Source organism: Pogonomyrmex barbatus, unplaced genomic scaffold (genome assembly GCF_055798465.1).
Source record: "Pogonomyrmex barbatus isolate J1 unplaced genomic scaffold, ASM5579846v1 scaffold16, whole genome shotgun sequence".
Lineage (NCBI taxonomy): Eukaryota > Metazoa > Arthropoda > Insecta > Hymenoptera > Formicidae > Pogonomyrmex > Pogonomyrmex barbatus.
In genome coordinates, this window is record NW_028297112.1 from 5,166,265 (window position 1) to 5,187,798 (window position 21,534).

Here is a 21,534-nt window from a genome sequence, read left to right on the forward strand (position 1 = left end):
GTTAGTTAAAATATATCAGTTTTTTGGTATCTGCTGGAAAATTGGCTGTCATATGCAGAATTTATAGCAGCAACACCTAACAATACATACCAAAAAATTTACATATTATAATCAAATTACCCAACCACTTTTATAAAAAATGTAAGTGGCTATTATCTGATTGGGCACCACAGAAATTTTCTTGCTAAATTTAATAAATTTTTCAGATATAACTTCCGTCATCCAAATTGATTAGATACAAAATACATCGCGATGCTTGTTACTCATTTATTTATTTCAAGCTAATTTTTCGTATCTGGATAATTTTTGTTATGACTGCAAAATTACTATTTTCAATGTAACCAAAAGTGCTCAAGATAATAAAAATTATCGGGACACCTTTCGCAAAAATTACCTCATTTAGTCACGAAAGGAGTTAGACAGCGTCGACGCGATTCGAGGAGCGCCGAAATCAACGTTATCTTTTATCTCGATCGCGCGCGATTTGCACCACGTCCATGCATCTTTCACGAATCGATCACCGAGCTCTGTAGGGAAGTTTAACATCGGCTCGTGCGGAAAGACGTCGCATTCGATGGGTCATCATGTCGCAATTTGCAAAATCGCACGACGAGAAGCCAACCGAGGAATGGTTAACGCGTCGAATTACAATGGCGCGACGTTATGTAATTCGCCGAACTGCGCGAATGCTTCGAACCGATAATTAGACACGTAATCGCCGGATCGATGACGAGTCCTCCCGATCCAACCAACGTTGCAAATTTTAGTGGACGTAATATTCTTAAAATTTTGCCAGGCGAGAGGGACAATTCGATTATTCGCGCTTTATTGAACAGCAATAAACGGAAAAAGAGTAATTCAAACGAATAAATTGCGGCTATCAATAAATTTAATTTAAATATCGCCCGCGCAGAACGCAGAAGTAATTCAAATAATCAAATACCAAATATTAATTGGCATATAGCCAATGGTTTGTAGAGCAATTAATTAAATATATAAGGCTCATCAATTATCGCCCCATTGAAAATAAATAAAAACTATTATGTTGTCCTATTCGAATTACGCAACGCAAATGTAAAATATAAAAGCTCGCTTTACTTATTTCATTTAATTCGCTCAATTTATTTGACTTTAATTTATTCGCAAGCGGAGCGATTCAACGCTAATTAATTTGTCATAATCGTCGGACGAAACAATGGGGCATAAAGCTATAAATGGCGATCGTCCGTGGAAGCCTTTCGATCGTAGCCGGCTATCCTCTCGACCCTTAACCCGGGGAATCCCGAATTTCCCATAGCAACGTGACGGTGCACTCCATTACCCATGACCTCCGCGCCCCGAGCGCGCCTCCGCTGCGCTGCCTCTGTATCTGCGAATCAATGCAGCTCCGTCGCGTGCATCCCGGCATTCCCCGAAACGCGGCCGTAGGCTAATTGCAACGGAAATTACGACGAAAGAAAATCGTGCGCGCGTCCACGTACGCCAGACCGTTCGCCGCGCTCGTAGTCGTGGTGTGAAGGGAGGCTCGCGTTTTCAACGCGCGTTTCACGCCACGAATCTCTCAGAATTCAAATCGATCATCTCCGCGCGCTGTAGAAAACTAAAGCAAACTAATTAACTTACAAACTATAATAAAGCGCGCTCCGCTGCTAGAATTACGAATGTATTACACCTACATGTTCATATTTACTAGTCATAATATATATTTATATTTATATTAATATTTCATATTTATTATTAATAAAAAAATTATGAAAAAAAATTACTATAAAAATTATTATAAATCGCATTTAAGTATATGCAAAAGTAAGTATAAAAAAGTTTAGCGGCGGTTTAACGGAAGATGGATTGAAAATTATTTAAATAAATAAGTAGAGGTGTGCTCTAATGGAAATGTAATTAAGAAATAATGATAAAAATCTCAATTTTTTTTCTATAAATATTTTAAGTTTTCAAGATTATTTATTTAAATAATTCTTGATCTAGACTCTAAACCGCTGCAAAATTTTTTGTATTATTTTTAAATTTCAATCTAGAAATAGTGTAGTTTTTCATTGTAAACAAAAATAGATATAATACATCCTTAAAGAATTTAATAATTAGTTAATCAGTTTAGCTTCTAAAAAGTTCAAATGTAATTCATATTAAATTTGATTTTGTGTTTAGATTTTAAAATGGAATTTTGCATTAGAGAAATCATTTGGATGCCTTTACAAATGAAATAGAAAATAAATATCATTGAGAGAGAGAGATTCAATGGTATTTTCATTGTGTTCTTAAGTTACTCTGTTAAGCGTGTTTGATGAACATCGTAATAATACTCCAAGCTACTTTCATACTACAAAGCTTGAAATTAGATGAATCAAATGCTAAGAAAATGGAAGGAATAAATGTCAACTCACATTTGCGATGTACTTTAAATGCTAAATGTTTAGCTTTCCAACTCTCATTTATGATGCTAAAAAATTCGTGCAGCTGGCGATAGATCGTGGCGGCTGAATAAAATTTTTAAACACCGGAAAGGCGAATAGAAAAATACCGCAGTGGCTAAATAAAATATGTATATTCCAGAATGTACCGACGAACGCAATGCAGTCGGATAAGACGATAATCGAATTTGGACGATGTTCAAATTCTCTTCACGAACCGATCGAGATTTATTAATTTCTTCAAATATAATATAAACCACTAATCTTGTTTTCTTATTTTTGTATATTCTTATAAAATTTGTAATATTCGATGTAGATTGATTTGAAAGCTATTGAGATTACAAGTTGTTCATATCAGAACTATTTTTAATAAAAGTTAAAAAATTATAAAAAAAAAACTATTTCTTCATAAAAATTTAGAAAATTCTATAAAAAAAAAAATAAGGAAAAATATTTGGAATAATTTGGAATATAGAACGATGTTTCATATTTATATTTATAATACTTAACATATTTATATTTATAACACTATATATTTAAATGCGCTTATATTTAAGCAATATCTATATTTAAGTATCATTATGTGTCACATAAATTCAAATCGACGATAGAAACGTTGTCCAGATCACCGTGTTATATAAGAATTTATATAAGAAAATAAGAAAAAATTAATCCTTGTACTTGAAAAAAAATAAAATCTATAGTAGTGATTATATACATTTAAACATTAGCACAGAAAAGTAGTGAATTGATAGTAGTTATTAATCTCATTCAAGGCAGGAGAGTACGCTCTCAGGTATGGAAGCAAAACAGATTCGCAAAGAGCGCCTCGGGGAGATTCTTATACGCATTTATCGATAGATGTCGAAGGCTAAAATAAAGTCCAGACCGATTATCTTTCATTATTATTCCGATAAAAATATATTCTCGAATAAGCACTGAAGACTAGTCCGAGACAAACGCTTCGAGGTGACTGTGAAATAATGCACTTATGATATAAATGCTGAAATTAATAATAAACTTTCGGCTAATAATCAATATGTATTCAAAAGAGTCCTTTTATTGGAATAACTAGGTCGTCAAAAATAAAATCATATCGAAAGGAACATCTCGAAAAGAAGCTCATCATCCAGGATAAATATTCTTATTAATACTCACTCACGATATAATTAAAAAAAATGTAATTACTTAATCAAGATAAATTTTGCTAGTTTCAAAATTTCTTTAAATTAACAGGAAATTAAAATATACTGCAAATTTGAATAACAAAATTTAACACTTATAATATACTTTAAGACGGTGAATGAATAATGTAATAGATTCTGAAAATATTAATGTCCTATTCTAAATGCTAAATTATAAAAAAATTAATAAAAGATGAAATAGATTTATTTCATTAAAATGTTTTCAAAGATGCGTTATAAATAAAAAGAACCAGAGATTCCTACACTGCAAATTTGAATTACAAAACATAACACTTACGACGAATGAATAATGTAATAGAATATCTCAAAATATCAATCTTCCGCTCTAAGTGCGTTATAAAAGAACTAAAAGCTCAAATAGATTATTATTTCATTAGCGTTTTCGAAGAATGCGTTATGAATAAAGAGTGCCAGGGATCCTTCAGACGCGGTTGTAGGACGATGTAAGGACGACGTCGACGTGAACGCAATGCTCGAACGTGCTCCGAAAGAGGGAACTCGCTCACGCGAACTGGACGAGTTAATTTTAGTTTAATCGACCGACCTGATACGGAGAGCTCGCATACGAGCGGCAATGCACGTACGAGCGTGCGAGACGGCGAGTTATACAAAGTGTCACCGAACGGACGCGTCCCGAGGACAAAACGCGCCTTCGACGACGACGACGATAAATAACACCGCGCGAGCAGCTGATAGAAAACTGCAACTGAAAGAATGTCAATTGACGAACAACGGAAAAATGTTACAATACACATTATGTTTACGAGCGGGCGTGTGCCAATGCACTTGGAGAGGCATTAAGACTTTTCAAGTGTTTCTCGTTTACGTAAGGCGGAAAGGCTACGTAAGGCTAATTACAGGTAGCCAATAAAGCACGCTCTCTATCGCATTAACGATATCAACGTGATAGCCAGAGAAGATTAAACGGGGAAAAAAAAAAAAAAGGAAAAAGGGAGGGAAGGGGGAAGGAAAGGAGATCTCATCCTGTGATCGACAGATACGCCAGAAGATATACGAGTCTGTCAGAGACAAATTGCATAGCGCGGCCGTACATGCGTCGGCGGGTTACGTGCACGTCGACACGAGCCTCGTTTTCCCCCACCAGTGAAATCCATTTCCGAGTTTTCCGACCCTTGGACAACGAGCGACGTCATCGATGCTGCCCAGGATGCGAAATCCTTGAGCACAACAACCGGCCAAGGCCGGCACTTCAGCGCGTCGAGCGCGGCAGTGCGTTGGAAGAATTTCACGACTGGCTCTCTAATATCGATTAAAGAACGGTGCGACTGGGGGGTAGGAGTGTTGAAAAATTTTACACATAGATAAATTTAACAAGTTGAACATTTCGTGACGACTTTATCGTTTTTTTTTTTTTTCCTCAAATTCAGTGATTGATCCGACTTTAGTAGAGAACATACTTGTTTCTCTAGAAAAAAGTTCTTCGACAATTCGCTCCCTCCCTCACATTAAAACATATATATATATATATATATATATATATATATATATATATGTGTGTACAAAGTCTCGTCAATTCAATTTAATTAAATTATTGATTTTTTAAATTAAATTTCTTTATCATAATTCAATTCAAAATCAAAGATTAAAAATATTATATATATATATTCTTTGTTAAATTTAAAAATATTTTTTTGGCTACATTTTTCAGAAAATTGTTCGTAGATTTTATTTAAATTTAATTAAAACACACAAGATTAGTACATCAATAAATGATAAATAAATAATAAATGCGTGAAAATTGACAATATATATAACTTTTTTATTATATTGTTATTACTTGTCATTCATAATTTTTTAAAAATCATTTTTCAAATACCATGTTATCATATTTCAAATACTTCTAAGTTTCTAAAAAATATATTTGTTCAAAAGATTCTCCATTCTTCTCAAAATCGAATAGACTTATTATTCAATTTATAACAAACAAAAAAAAAAAATTCGTGTTGCATCATTTTAAATATATCTCTTTCTTTATGCAAAAAATCGAGATGACTTCTGATAACATTTCACGTTATCCGCAAATTTTGATCACTCGATTTTTCGATCCGCACTCTCTCAGTTTTTTCAATAGAAATGATCCATACGCACATCAGCCTCCTAGAGGATGAGATAGCTGGAGTTATGGCGTATAGATCATCGCGTTGGAATCGGATAAACGGAGATACCGGCTGAGCTCTTAAAAAGAGCAGGAGAGACAGTGTCGCAATGCAGATCTCCCCCTTGTCGCGATAAAAATGAAAAAGCGCCATGCGATCTTCGATCTTTCCCGAAATAATTCCACCTCACGGCTCCACCATAGATCATCGCAGACGCCAATGTTGTTAAGACATTGCGCGGATAAGATTAAAGGGGATACTCTATCTTCACATGTGGATAAGATTAAGATGCGTGGAGGCATCGATGTAGCAAATATAGCAATTTTATTATCATGCCGTAAAGAAAAAAAGATCAAAATCGTTCGATCTTTTATTTATGAAAAACCAATACATGTTCAAATCGCGACATTTATTGTTTGCTCGCAGATAAAAATTCGTGAATGTATTCACGTTTTTCCGGTTCTATGAATTATTAAAATGAAGACATTCAAACAGATTGAGACAGATAATATATCTAAAAGAGGACATTAAGAGATATCGTATCTCGATATGGATAAGATCGCAAATAGATATCATTATATATATATAATAAATTATATATATAGTATAAAAAAATATAAAGTTTTACAAAAATATACACGTGTACAATTTTCTAAAATTCTAAGACATATCTTGACGCTTTTTAACGCGCATATTACTTTACTTATCGCTACAACACTTTGTGAAATATACTGTTCAGGCATCAACGATGAAATATTATAATGCGCTTCAATTTGAATAGACAAATCGTCGTAAAAAGAGAAAAAAAAACTTAAAAGAATTCTAATACATTTCCAAAGATAAAAGTGACGGCTGTTTCTATAGAAAATATCGCTGGTGCTCGTTTCAACAAGATAGACTTCATTTCTCGGTACGCATTCATGTCTGAAAATCCGAGCCGTTTCAATGCTGTTTCCGTGACGATATTAGCTGGCAATTTTCCTTCTCCGTCAATTCGTCCGGCGATTTTCGTACGCGATCATGTAAGAGCGATTCTCGCGGGCGGCAAGGGACTCCTTCTTACGAGCAGCAACGTAACTAATTAGTCTGCTCCTCTAGAACACACGGCACCGTGGCACGGCGAATTACGTCAGGCTTGTGTGATTTTTCCGTCGCTTTTATTCGCGCGGCCGACAAGATGACGTCGGGATATCTCCGCGAGGCATTAAGCCGCGTGACTTTGCGAATCCGCCGACAGATCTCGGCCCACTGCTCCCTTTTCGGCACGAATATTGGTGGTGGCTGGCGGCAAAAAGTAATATCGCGTCGCGAAAAAAGAGGCACAATTTCGGGCCCGTAAAGACGCACCAGTGACCGACCGATTAAAGAATATCATTAGGTAACTCACTCTTTTTGCCAAGTTACAATGTTATTTTTGGTCACATGTAGACGCGAATCAAACGTTCACGTTAGCATCGTACAAAAAAGATATAACCGAATTAATAAACCGATATAATCGAATAACCGAATATAGAACCGATATAACCGAATTAATAAAGGAAATTGATAAAGATATTTGTTCACGAAGAGAAACTTTTGCCGGCAAATTGGAAAATTTGGCCGGATCTGAAAATAATTTTGTTGAACCAAATATTTCAACGTGATAATAATATTGCAAAAATTTTTTATCTTTTCAACAATTAATTTAAACGTCGTCCATAATAATTTTGAGTTTGACAAAATTATTTTCAGTATTGGTATCAAGTTTTTAGATTTTGCCAGTAAAAGTTCTTTCTGTGTTGCGATATATTTTTGGATAAATAATTTTTTCGGAATCTGTGGAAAGATTCTTAAGAATTCTGAGAGATCGCACGGACTTTTCTGGAACTTAAGGATTCTTTCTTTCGGAGCTTGGTATATTGAATTTTCAAGTCTTTAACTCTTTTGCGACAGCCGTAGCATATAAACCACGTGAAACCACGCCATTAAAGAGCACTCCAAGAGATATTTGAATTCTTTTCCTACAATTTCGTCCACGTCCCTCGCTAATAAAATTCTTGAACTATATCACTCGAGTTTTAACATCTCTGAATTCTCAAAGTTCGAGTTACGTTCGCCATAAACGAAGGTCCGCTCCGTACAATGGGGGAGACGAACATAATCCCGAGGTCGTGCTGCATCTCGATTTGCACTGACGCGGACTAAAGTGCAACATATGCCGGTTGCATAAACTGAAAGAGAGAGAGAGAGAGAGAGAGAGAGAGGGGAGGGAAGGAGAGGTTTGAGGTCGATCGTTTGGAATTGCTCGATTAAGGCCATAGACTGCAGACTCTGCTATCAAAAGACTATCGCACGAGATATGTGCAGTGAAGTGCAGTGATGCATCGAGATTACCGGTGCGGGGATGCATTCGCCGAAAATTGACAGGAAGTTGAACGAATTTTCGTTAAATCCGCCGAAAAGTTCATAGTTCGTAGTCTGCGAAATGGCACTATAAAAGAGCTCCAGTTATTTTTATATTATACGCGTGAGTTTCGGATATACTTACTCGGTTATCACAAAATTTAAAAATATGGTATAAATAAAAGATATTATTCTCCAAAATGAAATATTTATCTTTACTAAAATTACTTAGAATTCTTTCGAATCAAAATCAATTCTGTTTTAAAATGGACAAATCAGAGAAATTTCGGTTGAAGTTAATCAAAATTCAATTCAATACGAGACTTCAATAAACTTTTGATTTAAAAAAGAAATCTGATAATTTCAATCGGAATTTCTGATTTGTCCATTTTTAACCAGAATTTTTTTTCCATATATTCCGCTCAATTTCAGTATAGCAAAGATACTTTGTTAACTGCAACGATGAATCAAACGGACGATGCGGAAGGGAGAAATTTGTCATTTTATGTAGATAGAATAGAACCATTTGCAAACAATGTCAAGCAGCTGTCAAAAGATTAGCGAGTGAAGTGAAGTGAAATGATGATTCTCTCGCATTGCATGCGAGAGAAAAAAAATTTGATAATTAATATTAGAATTTTATCCGTGACATAAGGCAGACCGTTTCTAAATGATGAGAATATTGATTCACGCATAAATGATTGAACTTTTTGCAGCTCCCCAGTATCACATGATTGTACCCATCATAAAATTACGTAAACATGATTAATAGACTCGATTTTTTTTGTTACATAAAATAATAATTATTATTAAAGAAATTGATACTATCATTAATTCTGTTTCTTTTAGTTATTGTATAATTATTGTATCACAAACAACACATTAAATGATTATACTCACATTATAAAATTATAAAAATGAGATAGAGACTCGAGATAGTGACTTTTTTTTTCTATTATGTAGAATAATCATTATTATTAAAGAATCTGACATACAAACATATATTAATTAATTTGTTATTCTGCTTTTATTAATTATCTTATAATTATTGTCACAAACAATTAAATATAACAATCCAGTATAAGAGTGAGAAAAATTAATTTAAAATTCTAATTTAAATTTGATGCGTACGGAAATGATAGATTCTCATAAATCTTAATTTAATTAAACGTTTGATTAAAACCGGCAATATATTTTCTCCTTTATTTCTCGCGGCCGAAAATTTGTCAGGGAAATGGAGTCCTCAACGTGATTATGGCGCACTTGTGCATGTGGACAGAACGAAACGATTTTCAGGCAGGGCTGGCGATAATTGCGCGGTCCGAAGCGCAACAGTAAATCGTACAAATGGTGCAGAAGAGAAAGGTTTTGTCGTTGGAAATCGGTCGATTAAGGCCATAGACTGCAGGCACTGCCAATCAGCTATCAAAAAGTTATCGAGCGTGTGAAATGAAGTGCGGTGATGCGCCGCGGATGCGACAAACCGACGCGAAAGTTAGTCAGGAAGATAAAAACTAATATTAATTTCACTGTAAATCTGTACTAACATACCACTTTCGATAAACAAAAGCGAGTATATATCACAAAAATTAATAAAAGAAATATCTAAACAAAAATTTTGTTACATCTCACAGATAACTCATGATTACAATACATAAACACAAGTTATATCTATGAGCTACTAAAAAAGCTCTTGTTACAATAAAGTTTTACAATTTCAGTAAAATATCTTTCCTGCATTTTCCCTCTGCTTTAGTTCTTAAATATCTTTATAACATAGTTCTTTTTTTCTTTTCATGAATCAATAAAAAAAAAAAATAATAAAAAAGAAGAAAACGCGAAAACTTCCATGCACATTTAAAAATAAATTTATTACATTTAACATATAATAAAAATATCAATTTTTTTTTTTTTAAAGAGAAGAGAATATATCTTTTGGTATTAAAAGATTGAATAAACAGCCTTTCTAAATTAAAACAAATTAGATATTCAAAAAGGCACATGGACAGCCGTTTGGCAGAAGAGTGATAGGTTGATAGGTTTTCACTGTCACCAGGTAATGAATAATGACCAAAGAGCGGACAATATCCGATATCTACAGATAGGATGCAATGACAGACCATTATGCACCATTGCACGCAACCTATCGCATGCAAACGGCGAAATGTAGCGTGACCGATACATCAGAGACAATAGCGTGAAGGATTAAGGTTTCCGAGTACAGATATCGGTTTTACAATGCGGCCGAGAGAGAGAGAGAGAGAGAGAGAGAGAGAGAGAGAGAGAGAGAGAACTACGCCACTACGCCACTACGCCTAGTCGCAAATAATTGATTGAAGTCATCCTTGAAGTCAATGAACAGTGGCACCATTTTTAGCCGCCGAGTAGTGAACTTAGATCGTGTGCTGTTTGACCCAATATTCACGGTGGTGTTCCGTTGACCGATCGATCACTATCGCAGATACGAGCGAGCGGGCAAACACATCTTCCTACACGTTATAATCCCGATCGTCATACGGTAAAAATATAATTCACCATATTTAAATGCCGTTTGCACCTTCCGTATTAAGAAACGAATACGCTTTTCCGTATCAACATATTTCGTGACTTTTAAATATATAATCTCCATGAAAATGAAATAGACTTTTCGATACCTAATATATTGTCAAATACATTACGTAATAAGAATAACTAAATACTAATATCGGTGGTAATATGGAAGCGAGACTAAAAAATAATTTTTGTATATTTTATATATTTCCGGCTTTTGAATTAATGCATCGATTCTATCTCGAACAAAAACTAGAAATGTAATTAGCCATTAGAGCCAGTTAGAGAATTCTTGGCGATATATCATTCTGTCTGTATTTCTACCTTAAAAATATTCAATAAGCTTTATATACGTATTGCCACTTTTAAGCGATATAAGTATAAGCTATTTCAGAAATTATGAAAGAGAGAAGAGTGTGAACCACCGATTGCAAGTCGGAAATCATCAAATAAACTAATCCGAGCTAAAGAAATGTTGCTCGCGTTATGGTGAACGCAGTGAGAAAAAGCAATGAAAAAGTTTTGCAAAGTCAAGACTACGACTTTCGACTTCCTTCAACAGCGGTCAATAGCCGCTGTTGCGACATCGCCATTTTCACCTGGGCCGCTGCACATGCACCCTTGAGAGAGACTAACGATGCATCATTCGCCGACACGATTTTCCCCCTATCGACTCGTTTACTGATATTCTTACTTTCATTTGGCGCACTTGTGCTAAAAGCGGCCATGGATTTTAAACACATAAATCGTGGATTGTTAATTAACGAAAGCTATAATTAAACAAGCGCACTTTTAGCGCCAAGTACATTATACAAATGCAGATGATAAAATTCACGTAACTAAAAAAAAAAAAAAAAAGTAACAACAAACAAGTAGACAATATATTCTGGCTCATAAATTAGCAATTGCTTCGTCCTTCACAAACTTCTTTTTTGTTACGTTTTTAAGAGAGTTTCTCTTAATGTAAACCGTTTTGAGATTTCGCCTCCTCTCATTTATCTCAATTATTTATTTAAAAGTGTCAAAAATAACACATTTATTTTATCTTTTTTTTTTTTCCCCCCTTTAAGTTATGCACGTTCGATTTCGCACGAGCGAAATATAGAGATTTGATAAAAGACAGATAAAAGAAATAGAAATTTCAATAACGAAAAGCATAATGTACAAGCGAGGTGCAACGATGCACCGAGGTCATCGTAATGCGATACGCGAATTAATGTTGATTGGAATCATCGAACGGACAGGATGTCGGATAAACGTGAAGCGTGTTACGCATCGAGATGAGAAGAAGCAACTAGATTTCGATGTTGAAAGGCCGAGAAGTGGGAAAACTCGCGACTTGCTCAGCCGGAAATCGCGGAAAATCGAAAGAGAGGAGGGGACCGTGAAGGGATCCGGAGGGGAAAATGCGAGGCGCTTGCGCGACCGGCTCGTTTCCATGGCTTCGTAACGTTTCGCGTAGCAACGCGAGGACTTTTGACCCCGTTCGATTGTCCTTCGAAACGGCTTCGTGCGCCGAGGAAGCGAAGCGCATCGCGGACCCACGGTGCCTTCTTTTTTTCTTTTTTTTTTAGCCTTATTGCCAGCAACTGACAGAGTTGTCGATGCAAGGCGATGCGCCCTCGGCTGCACGAACCGCGAACCGACACGAGGATAACAAGCTCCGAGAAAGAAGAAACGGTCTTTTATTTCCTCTAAACTCGATAATTTGGAAAATTGAGGAAATGGAGAACCGCCATGCCATGCAATTTTCTTCTCTCGAACTAAACATATTTTCCGACGAGAGTGCAACGTAAGAGAACGTATAATAAATATTTTGTAATTGGGCATTGATAAATTTTTGAAAATCTTGAATTTTAAAACAGAAATCTAATGATACAAGATTATTTCTCAATTAATATCTATCACGGATAGATTTTATTTTAGTTTTTGTTAATTGTTAAACTACATTCCATCAAGGGAGATATATCGAAATTTGATGTCACAAATAAATAATATTCGACAAATTGTAATGCATATTGTAATGCGCGGTGCACGCAGCTTTGTCTCCACTAGCAATTTTTATGATTCCAGACTCGTCCTACGTTTTAATGCACTTATGGGATTTATCCCAGAACGTGCAATAAATTCTTCTCTCCGTCTCCCGGGCCGTTTCGTACTCCTCGCGTGTTTATTCCGCGAAGGTATTCCGTTGACACCGGTCGGTGATTTATGCCGAAGCAGCTGATCGCAATTTGGCAAGAAGCGTGCTCCACGAACGCGTTTGCACGCTGAAGCATCGCGAAAATTTACCGGGATGTGTATGCGCGAAGGCGAAAAAAAAAAAAAAAAAAAACGCGACCAATTAAATTCTCCTGAACGTTTCGCGAACTTGAGGAACGTCAAACGCAACAGCCGTGTTTAATTACTCGATTAATTAATATTTCATCTCGTATATTTTCCGTACGTATCAATTAAAGCCTAATCGTATTGTCGACTGCGAGGAAGCATATTGTCAACATAAAAAAGAAAATTTGGAAAGAACGCGTCTATCCGCCTCGAAAGCGATTTTGCATTTTTAATATCGTTCTTTAAAAAATTACTTCCGATATGTTATTATGCGCGTATGTCCCGCGGGAATGTCGATAACCATAAATATAAGCTAAATAAAGATTGAAAAAATTAAATTAGATTATGCTGTACAAATATCTAGACAATCAAAACATGTATATCGAAAGTGGAAAATATTAATTGAGTATCGAGAGTGTAATAATAATATAAATTCTGCAATTAATGTGATGTCGATTTTCTCTTAATTGAAATGTCGACTACATATTTGTATGCTAAAATTTAAATTACTTCATACCAATTATAAATATACATCGAAATCTAACATATTTTAAGAAGAAATGTTCCTAAAGAGAAGCTGATTAAAAATGGAAAGAATACCAACACTTTCATCAAAATTCTATAGAAATGAAACTTATTTCTAATTTAACTTTGATTAAACACAATGGTGTTTAACATCACACAGTCTTTAAAGATGCATTGTACATATTTTTTTTTACAATAAAAAAATTATGAAAAAATTATACATTATTCTGGATCGGATTTAAAAAAATTTTCCGACGATTTAGATAAATCAGAAATTATTAAATATAAAGTAGAAATATACTTTAATAGAAACGTGAGAAAAATCTCAATTTTTTTACATAAGAATTAATTACGAAAGTTAAATTTTTATTTACAGAACAATTAATCTCTGCATCACAATGAAACTTTACATAAATAATCTTGAATATTAAAAGTATTTATATAAGAAAATTGAAATTTCTGTCATTGTATCTTAATTATATTTCATTAAAGCACACTTCTACTTATTTATTAAAATAATCTTTAATTCAGATTTTAACTATCGCTATACTTTTTTTGTATTATTCTTTTAAGTGCAGTTTAAGATAACTTGTTTTTCATAATCTTTTCATCACATAAATACAAAAATGATAAAAAAAATATATACGGTACATCCTCCTAATTCCATCCTCCTAAGCAAAGCTACGAACGTTTTACGGAAATATAAATGGTATTCCGGTGGTGATCTATTTTTTTCGGACGTTACTTAACGTTAGATTTTTTTTTAAGTCAAAGTATAGCTAAGTCCACCGTCTGTGATTATTATTCCGAAAAAAACAGATTGAATTTCGCAGCGTTCGATAAGCAGCTCAGCAATTCGTCGTTCGATGCAAATGCGAAATCGCGTGGGCGTACGAATGCGTCTCGTTCGTTCGTTCGCTCGCTCGCTCGCTCGCTCGCTCGCTCGTTGGCTCCGCTTGCCCATTCGCGGCTTCATAATCGAAACACGCCGATTTTCAAGGATTACCACGTGCCGCTATTCCTTCGCGAGCGAAACGGCCGCGCGCACTCGCACGTCACTACTCCCAGGGAGAGTGAAACACCTCGAGCGTGTAAAGCCTCGCCGTCCGTCCGTCCGTCCATCCGTCCGTCCGTCGTACACGCGCGAGCGAAGTTACGTTCGAGCGTGCGCGACGATTTTTGCAACAAGCAAGAACAAGCAAAGACCGAGAAACCGCGATTAAACCCTTGGCGCTCCCCAAAACCGGATCGCTCCGGTTTTCGTAGTATTTTTAGAAATGGCTCTACCAGTAAGTAGACGTTGTCGCCGCATAAATATCGGAAAAACTTTGACACGACAAGGCCTCGGTACGTTCGATACGCAAGATCCGAGGTCCGAGAAGAAGAAATATATCATTTATGATTAAAGAACACGCTGTCGTACGTTTCGCATTTCGGAAAAGGACAGGGAAAATGAGATGAACGTTACAAGTGTGTAACGCGATTCTTAACTCTCCTTTTCATTCGAGTCGTCTTTATATTCCAGCAGAATTTTTTCTTGAATTTTATTTCATGTTGAAAAGTGATGCGCAATCACATCAAAATTGCCCGTAAGGAAGATATCAAATTGGTCGCGGAGATGTCATTAAAATTAGATGTGATGGAAGAAACAGGATATTATTATTATTCCGCAAGCAATTTACGAAATTATGCGACAGATAATGTAATCAATTAGACAGAGATCGAAATTAGATGGAGTCATCGCTGGGTTTGCCAGCGATATCGGGTAATGTAATCGATCGTCAGCGTGTCCACGTGGCGAATCGAACCTGTTACTTGAACTAATTACAACGTGGATTCGCTTACATGTAGAAGGCGGCACGGTCGAATAAGATACTGTCATATAAAAAAAGAAAAAAATCGGCGAGTAAGAGAATCATACGGATAAGAGAACGTTTTTCACCAAAAACAGAAGCAAAAGTATTCGTTTTAAAACTTGGAGGGTCGAGCGAATGCATATTCCGCATACCATATAAGTAATGTTTTGCATTTTATCACCAAGTATTTTGCAACGTATCTCACAATGCGTTTGCAAACGACTTTTATCATCGACTTGTCATGACAGACTAATAATCTGGTCATACGAGTTAAATTCATGATCATCTGCCTCGTAATGTAATATATGAATATAAATTACATTATATACGATGCGCACGTGCGAGCAAAAAACATCAATTTAGCAAGTTATCGAACGATGGCTTTGTTACTATAGCTCTTCACTCGTGTATTTACATTTCTTAATTATAGAATATTTTCTATCTTTTATTTCCAGAGACAAATAAGGCAAATTTGAACAAACGTTTTATTATATTTTGAATTTGAATATTTTTAAGTATTCAATTAAAAGAATAAAAATAGTGTAACATTCATTTAAGATGACGGTCCCAATTTTTTAGATTTAGATCATTTAAAATTTAAAAGGATTTTCATCTATTTGTGCAAATTTATTAAGATATAAAAAATATTATTAATACCAAAGTAGAAAATATTATAGTTTTAAAGAAAAATAATTATATCTTCAATACATCGATTATGAATTACGAAAGAATATTAAAAAATTTATGTATATGTGTTTTTTCCAATTGCACATATTTTTTATTTTTATTTGTTTAATATTAAATTATCTTTATATTAATAATATTTAAACACATTATTTCTTATGCCAATATGATATAATAATATATTTAATATAAAATTCATTAAAGACTCTAAATAATTTCAAAAAGTTATTAAACAAAATTATCCCATTCCTCTTTCTTCTCTTAAATGTTCATGTTTGGAAAAGTAATTTTATGCTTTAATAATTATAAAAATATACTAAAAAATATTAAAAAATGGTTTATAATTTTATTTGTATACATATATAAATATACATACATATATATTTTTGTAATATATTAATTTAGTCTGATTCGGAATTAGTATATAATTCATAATTGAGATAATCAATCTTAATCATTAAAAAGCTAAAATATAAAATATGAAATAATTTGTTTGTAATTGTATGTAAAGAAAAAAATGAAATTTATCCGTGCATTTGCCGAATAACAAATTAAAATTTCCATCTTTCTATCTTCTATAATCCCATAATATCAATAAAAAATATTTTCATAGTATAAGATAGCATTGTAATGTTGTAATCATGAAACACGTTGTATTTACTACATCTTTTGAAAGAAATTTATATAAGATACTTTTCTAAAAGTGTTTGCAAAAGAAATAAAATATTGAATATATATAAATATATTTGCATAAATTAGAGGTGCTTTTTAAGATGCATTACTAAGATAACGGTCATTGGAAAATGATTGCAATTAAAAATATTTAAAAATATATATATTTACGATATTTCCCCACGATATCATTAAATTATGCATTTTTTTGTTTATTTCTTCCAGTCCTTTTTACATCATGCTACATGGCAAATCTTACATTATAATTATCATTGTGCCATGCTTATATTTATTTCTATCACAATGTAGATTAATTTTAATTTTAACTTAATTTATTTTCTACCTTTTTTTATTTCTAAAAATTAGAAAAAAATAAAGAATAAATTAAACTGAAATCAAAGTTAATCTACATTGATAAAAATGAATATAAAAATTAAAAAAAAAAAGAAAAATAGAAAGTAAAGAACAAATTTCATCAAATTTAAAATTAATCTATATTGGTAAATGCAAATATTAGAAAACCATATGATTACTTTGATTTTCCGATCGAAATGTCAGAACGGTGGCTGAGTCTGAATTAAAAAGTAGAACGATATCTACGAATAGGAAACTGTTGCCCCGATTAGATACGGTCCTGGCTCGTACGATGTCGCGGAGAGGGATTAGCGGCACCCGGAGAGGGCCGTGGAGTTTCGGAAACCGGCGCGGCGAGAGCGGCAGCGGCAGCGACGAAGGTGAAGGGGGGAGGGGGGCACGATAGCATGTCGCTCTTGAAATCGGCGCGGGTCGCCGGCGTGTTACTATGCTACGGTGCCGCCCTCGACGGTGATCCAGGCGAGATCGATGATCAACATGCGGATCCCGGCGCAAGGGGTGATCCAATGAGTATTCATGACTCCGACGGCCACCCGCACCCCGGAAGTGTCGCAATGTCACGTATCTTCATTATGTGCGAGGATACACTTGAATCGCGCATCGCGTGAAAAATATTTGATGACGAATATTTCCCCTCTTTAATCGGAGACCACTTCTGTTTCATATTTTTGAAAATATTTCATTGACGCGCAAATATTTACTTAAAATATTTCGTTGATTGAATATGACATGAATGCCATGTGCGTTTGTTTATAACACGACGTTTTATTTACAAATTATTATCGCTAGCTTAGCTAATGATTATTGATAAATCAAATGTTATAAAACATATGCAAAACATACACTTCCTTTATTAGCCCACCCACGTGCGAATACCGAATACATATTCTTCATATTTCTTGAAGGCTATTTTTGGCACGAAAAAAATCTAATCTATTCTCTGATTTATCATGCAAATATACTACGCTATATTAGATCAAAGATTTTACGTCGTACGAAATATATAGCATGTCTGACATAAATGAGAAAGATGCAGCTTCAACGACGACTTTAATTATTTAATTGCTATAGAAGGTCTTACCTTTGCATTCGACTCCTACTTTCCCGATGCCCCAGATATAATCTTCACCTATGACAAAAACATAAATGACTGTATTATTTTATTTTAAGATGAGATTTTTTAATCACAATTACAATTATTCAATATAAAATATTTTATTTATTTTACTTTATTTTGCTTAATTTATACTTTTGTTATGGCAATCGAATAAAAGGCAGAAAGATATGGCAAATTGAAAAAAATTATTTTAATGCTTCTCGATGTTAATACTAATTTAATTTGTATAATGAATCACGTAAACTATACTTACAATGCTTGCAGAGGATAGGCGTTACAAAATACACCTCTATAAGGACATGATTGTAGGACTTATGTTCTGTGCTCGTGGAATCTCCTATATATGCTGTAACAAGAAGGCAAAAAATTAACAAACAGATTAGTCTAATACAGTAAGCTATAAAACTAACGCTTATTATTATATATGTACAATGGTGCTAATATTTACCGTGCGGCCCATTGCTGAGTGTTACGTAAGACGACTCTTCTTCATTGTGAGTGTCGAGATACGGCGACAAGCTTCCTTTCAGCATTAGGACTTCGTCGGTTGTACCCTCCGTGTCTAAACACAAAATACAAAGCTAAGTAAATATAAATTGTATAAATCAGAATTAAATGAGCATATAAAAAAAAAATTAACTTGTCACAATATATATAAGATAATTTTGTATATATATTTCTAGCCGATTAAGATAATGGATTTTCGTACCAGGCACAAAATCTTCCGTTAGCTTCTCGAGTCGCACGAAACGACACCAATTTTCAATCTTCTCAGAAATAGCGTACGAAAACCGTAAACGGATGCACGTGAAAAAAACGATCACATCAACAGATAGTTGTCTCCATAAAAAATCGTATGAGAGTTTACTCGTTTGTCAGTCACACATGGCATGTGGCAAATGTAAAAAATTTGGAATACTACAATCACAGGACATAATCTCTCGCGATTCTTACGCATTCTTTTCAAGGAGACTCAAAGCATTTCTTTCTATCGCTTCACTTGATTTGTATCAGAACTCTTACTTAATATGCAATTCCAGTTGCGACTATTTGAGCATTATTTAGGAAAGCTGATCTTTGTGCAATTATCGGTACAGCTTATCTTTTTATAGAGCACGTACAGTTTGATTTTCATGCGTTTACTTCTAATTATTAAAAATAATGATTTACTCTGTTAAAAAAGCTACTTCTGTATCCTCTTATATAATGTTATATCTTTTTAAAAATTATCTCTATTGCTGTACATAAAATATGCAATGCTACAATTGATGCTTCGTGATGACGTTCATTCATCCAATATGTCAAACCTCTCTACAGGTGATATGAACACTATAATTATTCATGCATGACGGCGCGACGTATTGATCTTTATCATTCTCCTTTACATTTCTTCCGTGGACATTTACTCTTTGAGTGCAGTTCTTCTTTTATCTCAGTATTTCTACGTTTCATATCCAAGATACTGCAACCAGTCTATGAATTGTAGTTTCTGAAATATACAAAATTGTAATATTATATTTGAGGCCAATAACTATTCTTTTCATATTGTAATTAACTTGTAATAATTAAGTATAATTATTTCTTGTGTCTAATTTTAGAGTTTGAAGACTCACGGACAGGCAGTTTTGTTTTCAAAATCTTTTAATATAAATATAAAAAAATTGAATATATAAAGAATTGATATATTATGTTATATGAATTATGCATTAATGTTTATAAAATGTGCAATATATTAAATTATTATTAATATTATTTTCAGAATGTCTCTAGATTATTCTATCTAAGTTATATGTTTCATCGTTCAAATATATATATATATATATAAAAACAATAACCAATCTTTTAATTATTAAAAATTCATGAGCAAGAACATTATTTATGGTAAAAAAATTTGCAATCATGTTTAAGAAACTTGTATTTTTTAAAATTGCTCCAATAAAATAACTAATTTCTACTAATTTTCTACATACTGGATTACAAGATCACATTTTCTATTAATCAGGTAAAATGTTTATAAATTTTACATATACTCAGAAAATTTAAAGATGAAAGCGTAAGTAATCTAATTTTTTCCTCTTTCTTCGCAGAAAACACCAAACTGGTCACTTTGATAAACAGATATCTCACGTTTATATCTAGAACCAAAGGATACTGTAAAACTATTGCCTGTTCTCTGTTAGCTCAAAGCAACAATACTGCGGTGTGCCAGGGATGTCCCTCAGGTAGTTGTCGCCGATCAAGGGGATATGTGCACGATGTACACGCGTGAAATCATGCGTCTCGACGAGGACGCGAACGAGGGTTCACGTGCTAAGCGTGTGGGATCCCAACGAGGGACGCTTACCTGTTTGACGTCGCTGGGAAGGCGAAAACGGGAAGAGATGCGCGCTAACACCTCGCCAACGAGACTCCTCGATGATAACGAGAAACTTGCGGCGTGGGCACTCCGCTCAGGAGGAGGGGAGGCTACGACGGCTACGAGGACGAGGAGGATAACGACGGCGACGTTCGACGACGAGGGTAACTTCCCTCTCCTCTGAAACAACTCCGTCGGCCGTGTATGCCGGGAATTTGCGGATCAGTTGCGCCAGCCACGAGGGGAGAGCGCAATAATAATAACGTCAGTCGTGTCGCGCGACACCACGAACGAACACGGTTAGGCCAGGCCAGGCAGCTGAGGTCGCAACGCTCGATCCGAGATCGACTGCGAGCGCGATCGAGAGCGAGCGCGATCGCTCGCACGAGAGATGCTGTTCCGCGACCGCGTGATTCCGAATGCAGCCTGTCCGAGATGAATATCTGCCCTCCGCATCCGCACCGTTTTTTTTTTTTACTTTCTACACTTGGAATTGAATTCGCGTGCAATTTTCTGCTGCTCGCTGCGCAGAAAAAAAGATGAGAGACGCAAAAAGTGCAACGACGAATTGTCGCGAAGAACCAACGCGAGTTTGTTCGTTTCACTTCTGTACTTTCCTATGACGCTTTTACGAAATATATATAGAAGATATACTTAATATTATATAGTTTTTTTTATTTTAAAGAAAATACTTTTTCGTGTACCGCTCATTTTTAGCGTCTAACAACAGATCACGTGATCAAAAGTCACCATTCAAATTTCAATTTATTCTGCGTCAACTTCAATCCCGTAATTTACTTTGACATTAAAAATGAGCGATGAGTGATGCATGAAAATACTTTAGTATTTCGTTTTGATTTATTTTAATATACAAATTTAAAAGTAATTTTAATAATTTTAAATTTATATTAAAATTAGTTTTGAATTTATATCAAGAT

General features: G+C 34.5%; 1 protein-coding gene across 2 annotated transcripts in view; it reads right to left on the reverse strand.

Moving 5' to 3' along the window:
- The window catches only part of LOC148937140 (uncharacterized), a 29,674-nt gene extending 8,202 nt beyond the window's left edge, over positions 1-21,472 (reverse strand). Inside the window, exons 1-6 of one of the 2 annotated variants that reach the window (XM_089074107.1) lie at positions 20,585-21,273; positions 19,647-19,729; positions 18,689-18,802; positions 18,494-18,586; positions 18,205-18,252; positions 5,161-6,845 (exon numbers count right to left, since the gene is read on the reverse strand). In XM_089074107.1, coding sequence (XP_088930233.1) covers positions 6,829-6,845; positions 18,205-18,252; positions 18,494-18,586; positions 18,689-18,802; positions 19,647-19,692 — 318 coding nt within the window. In that variant the 5' untranslated portion in view covers positions 19,693-19,729; positions 20,585-21,273 and the 3' untranslated portion in view covers positions 5,161-6,828. Of the gene's footprint in view, positions 1-5,160; positions 6,846-18,204; positions 18,253-18,493; positions 18,587-18,688; positions 18,803-19,646; positions 19,730-20,584 lie in introns of those variants that run through there. The other variant, XM_089074105.1, reaches the window with a different exon arrangement.
- Positions 21,473-21,534: the final 62 nt, after the last annotated feature.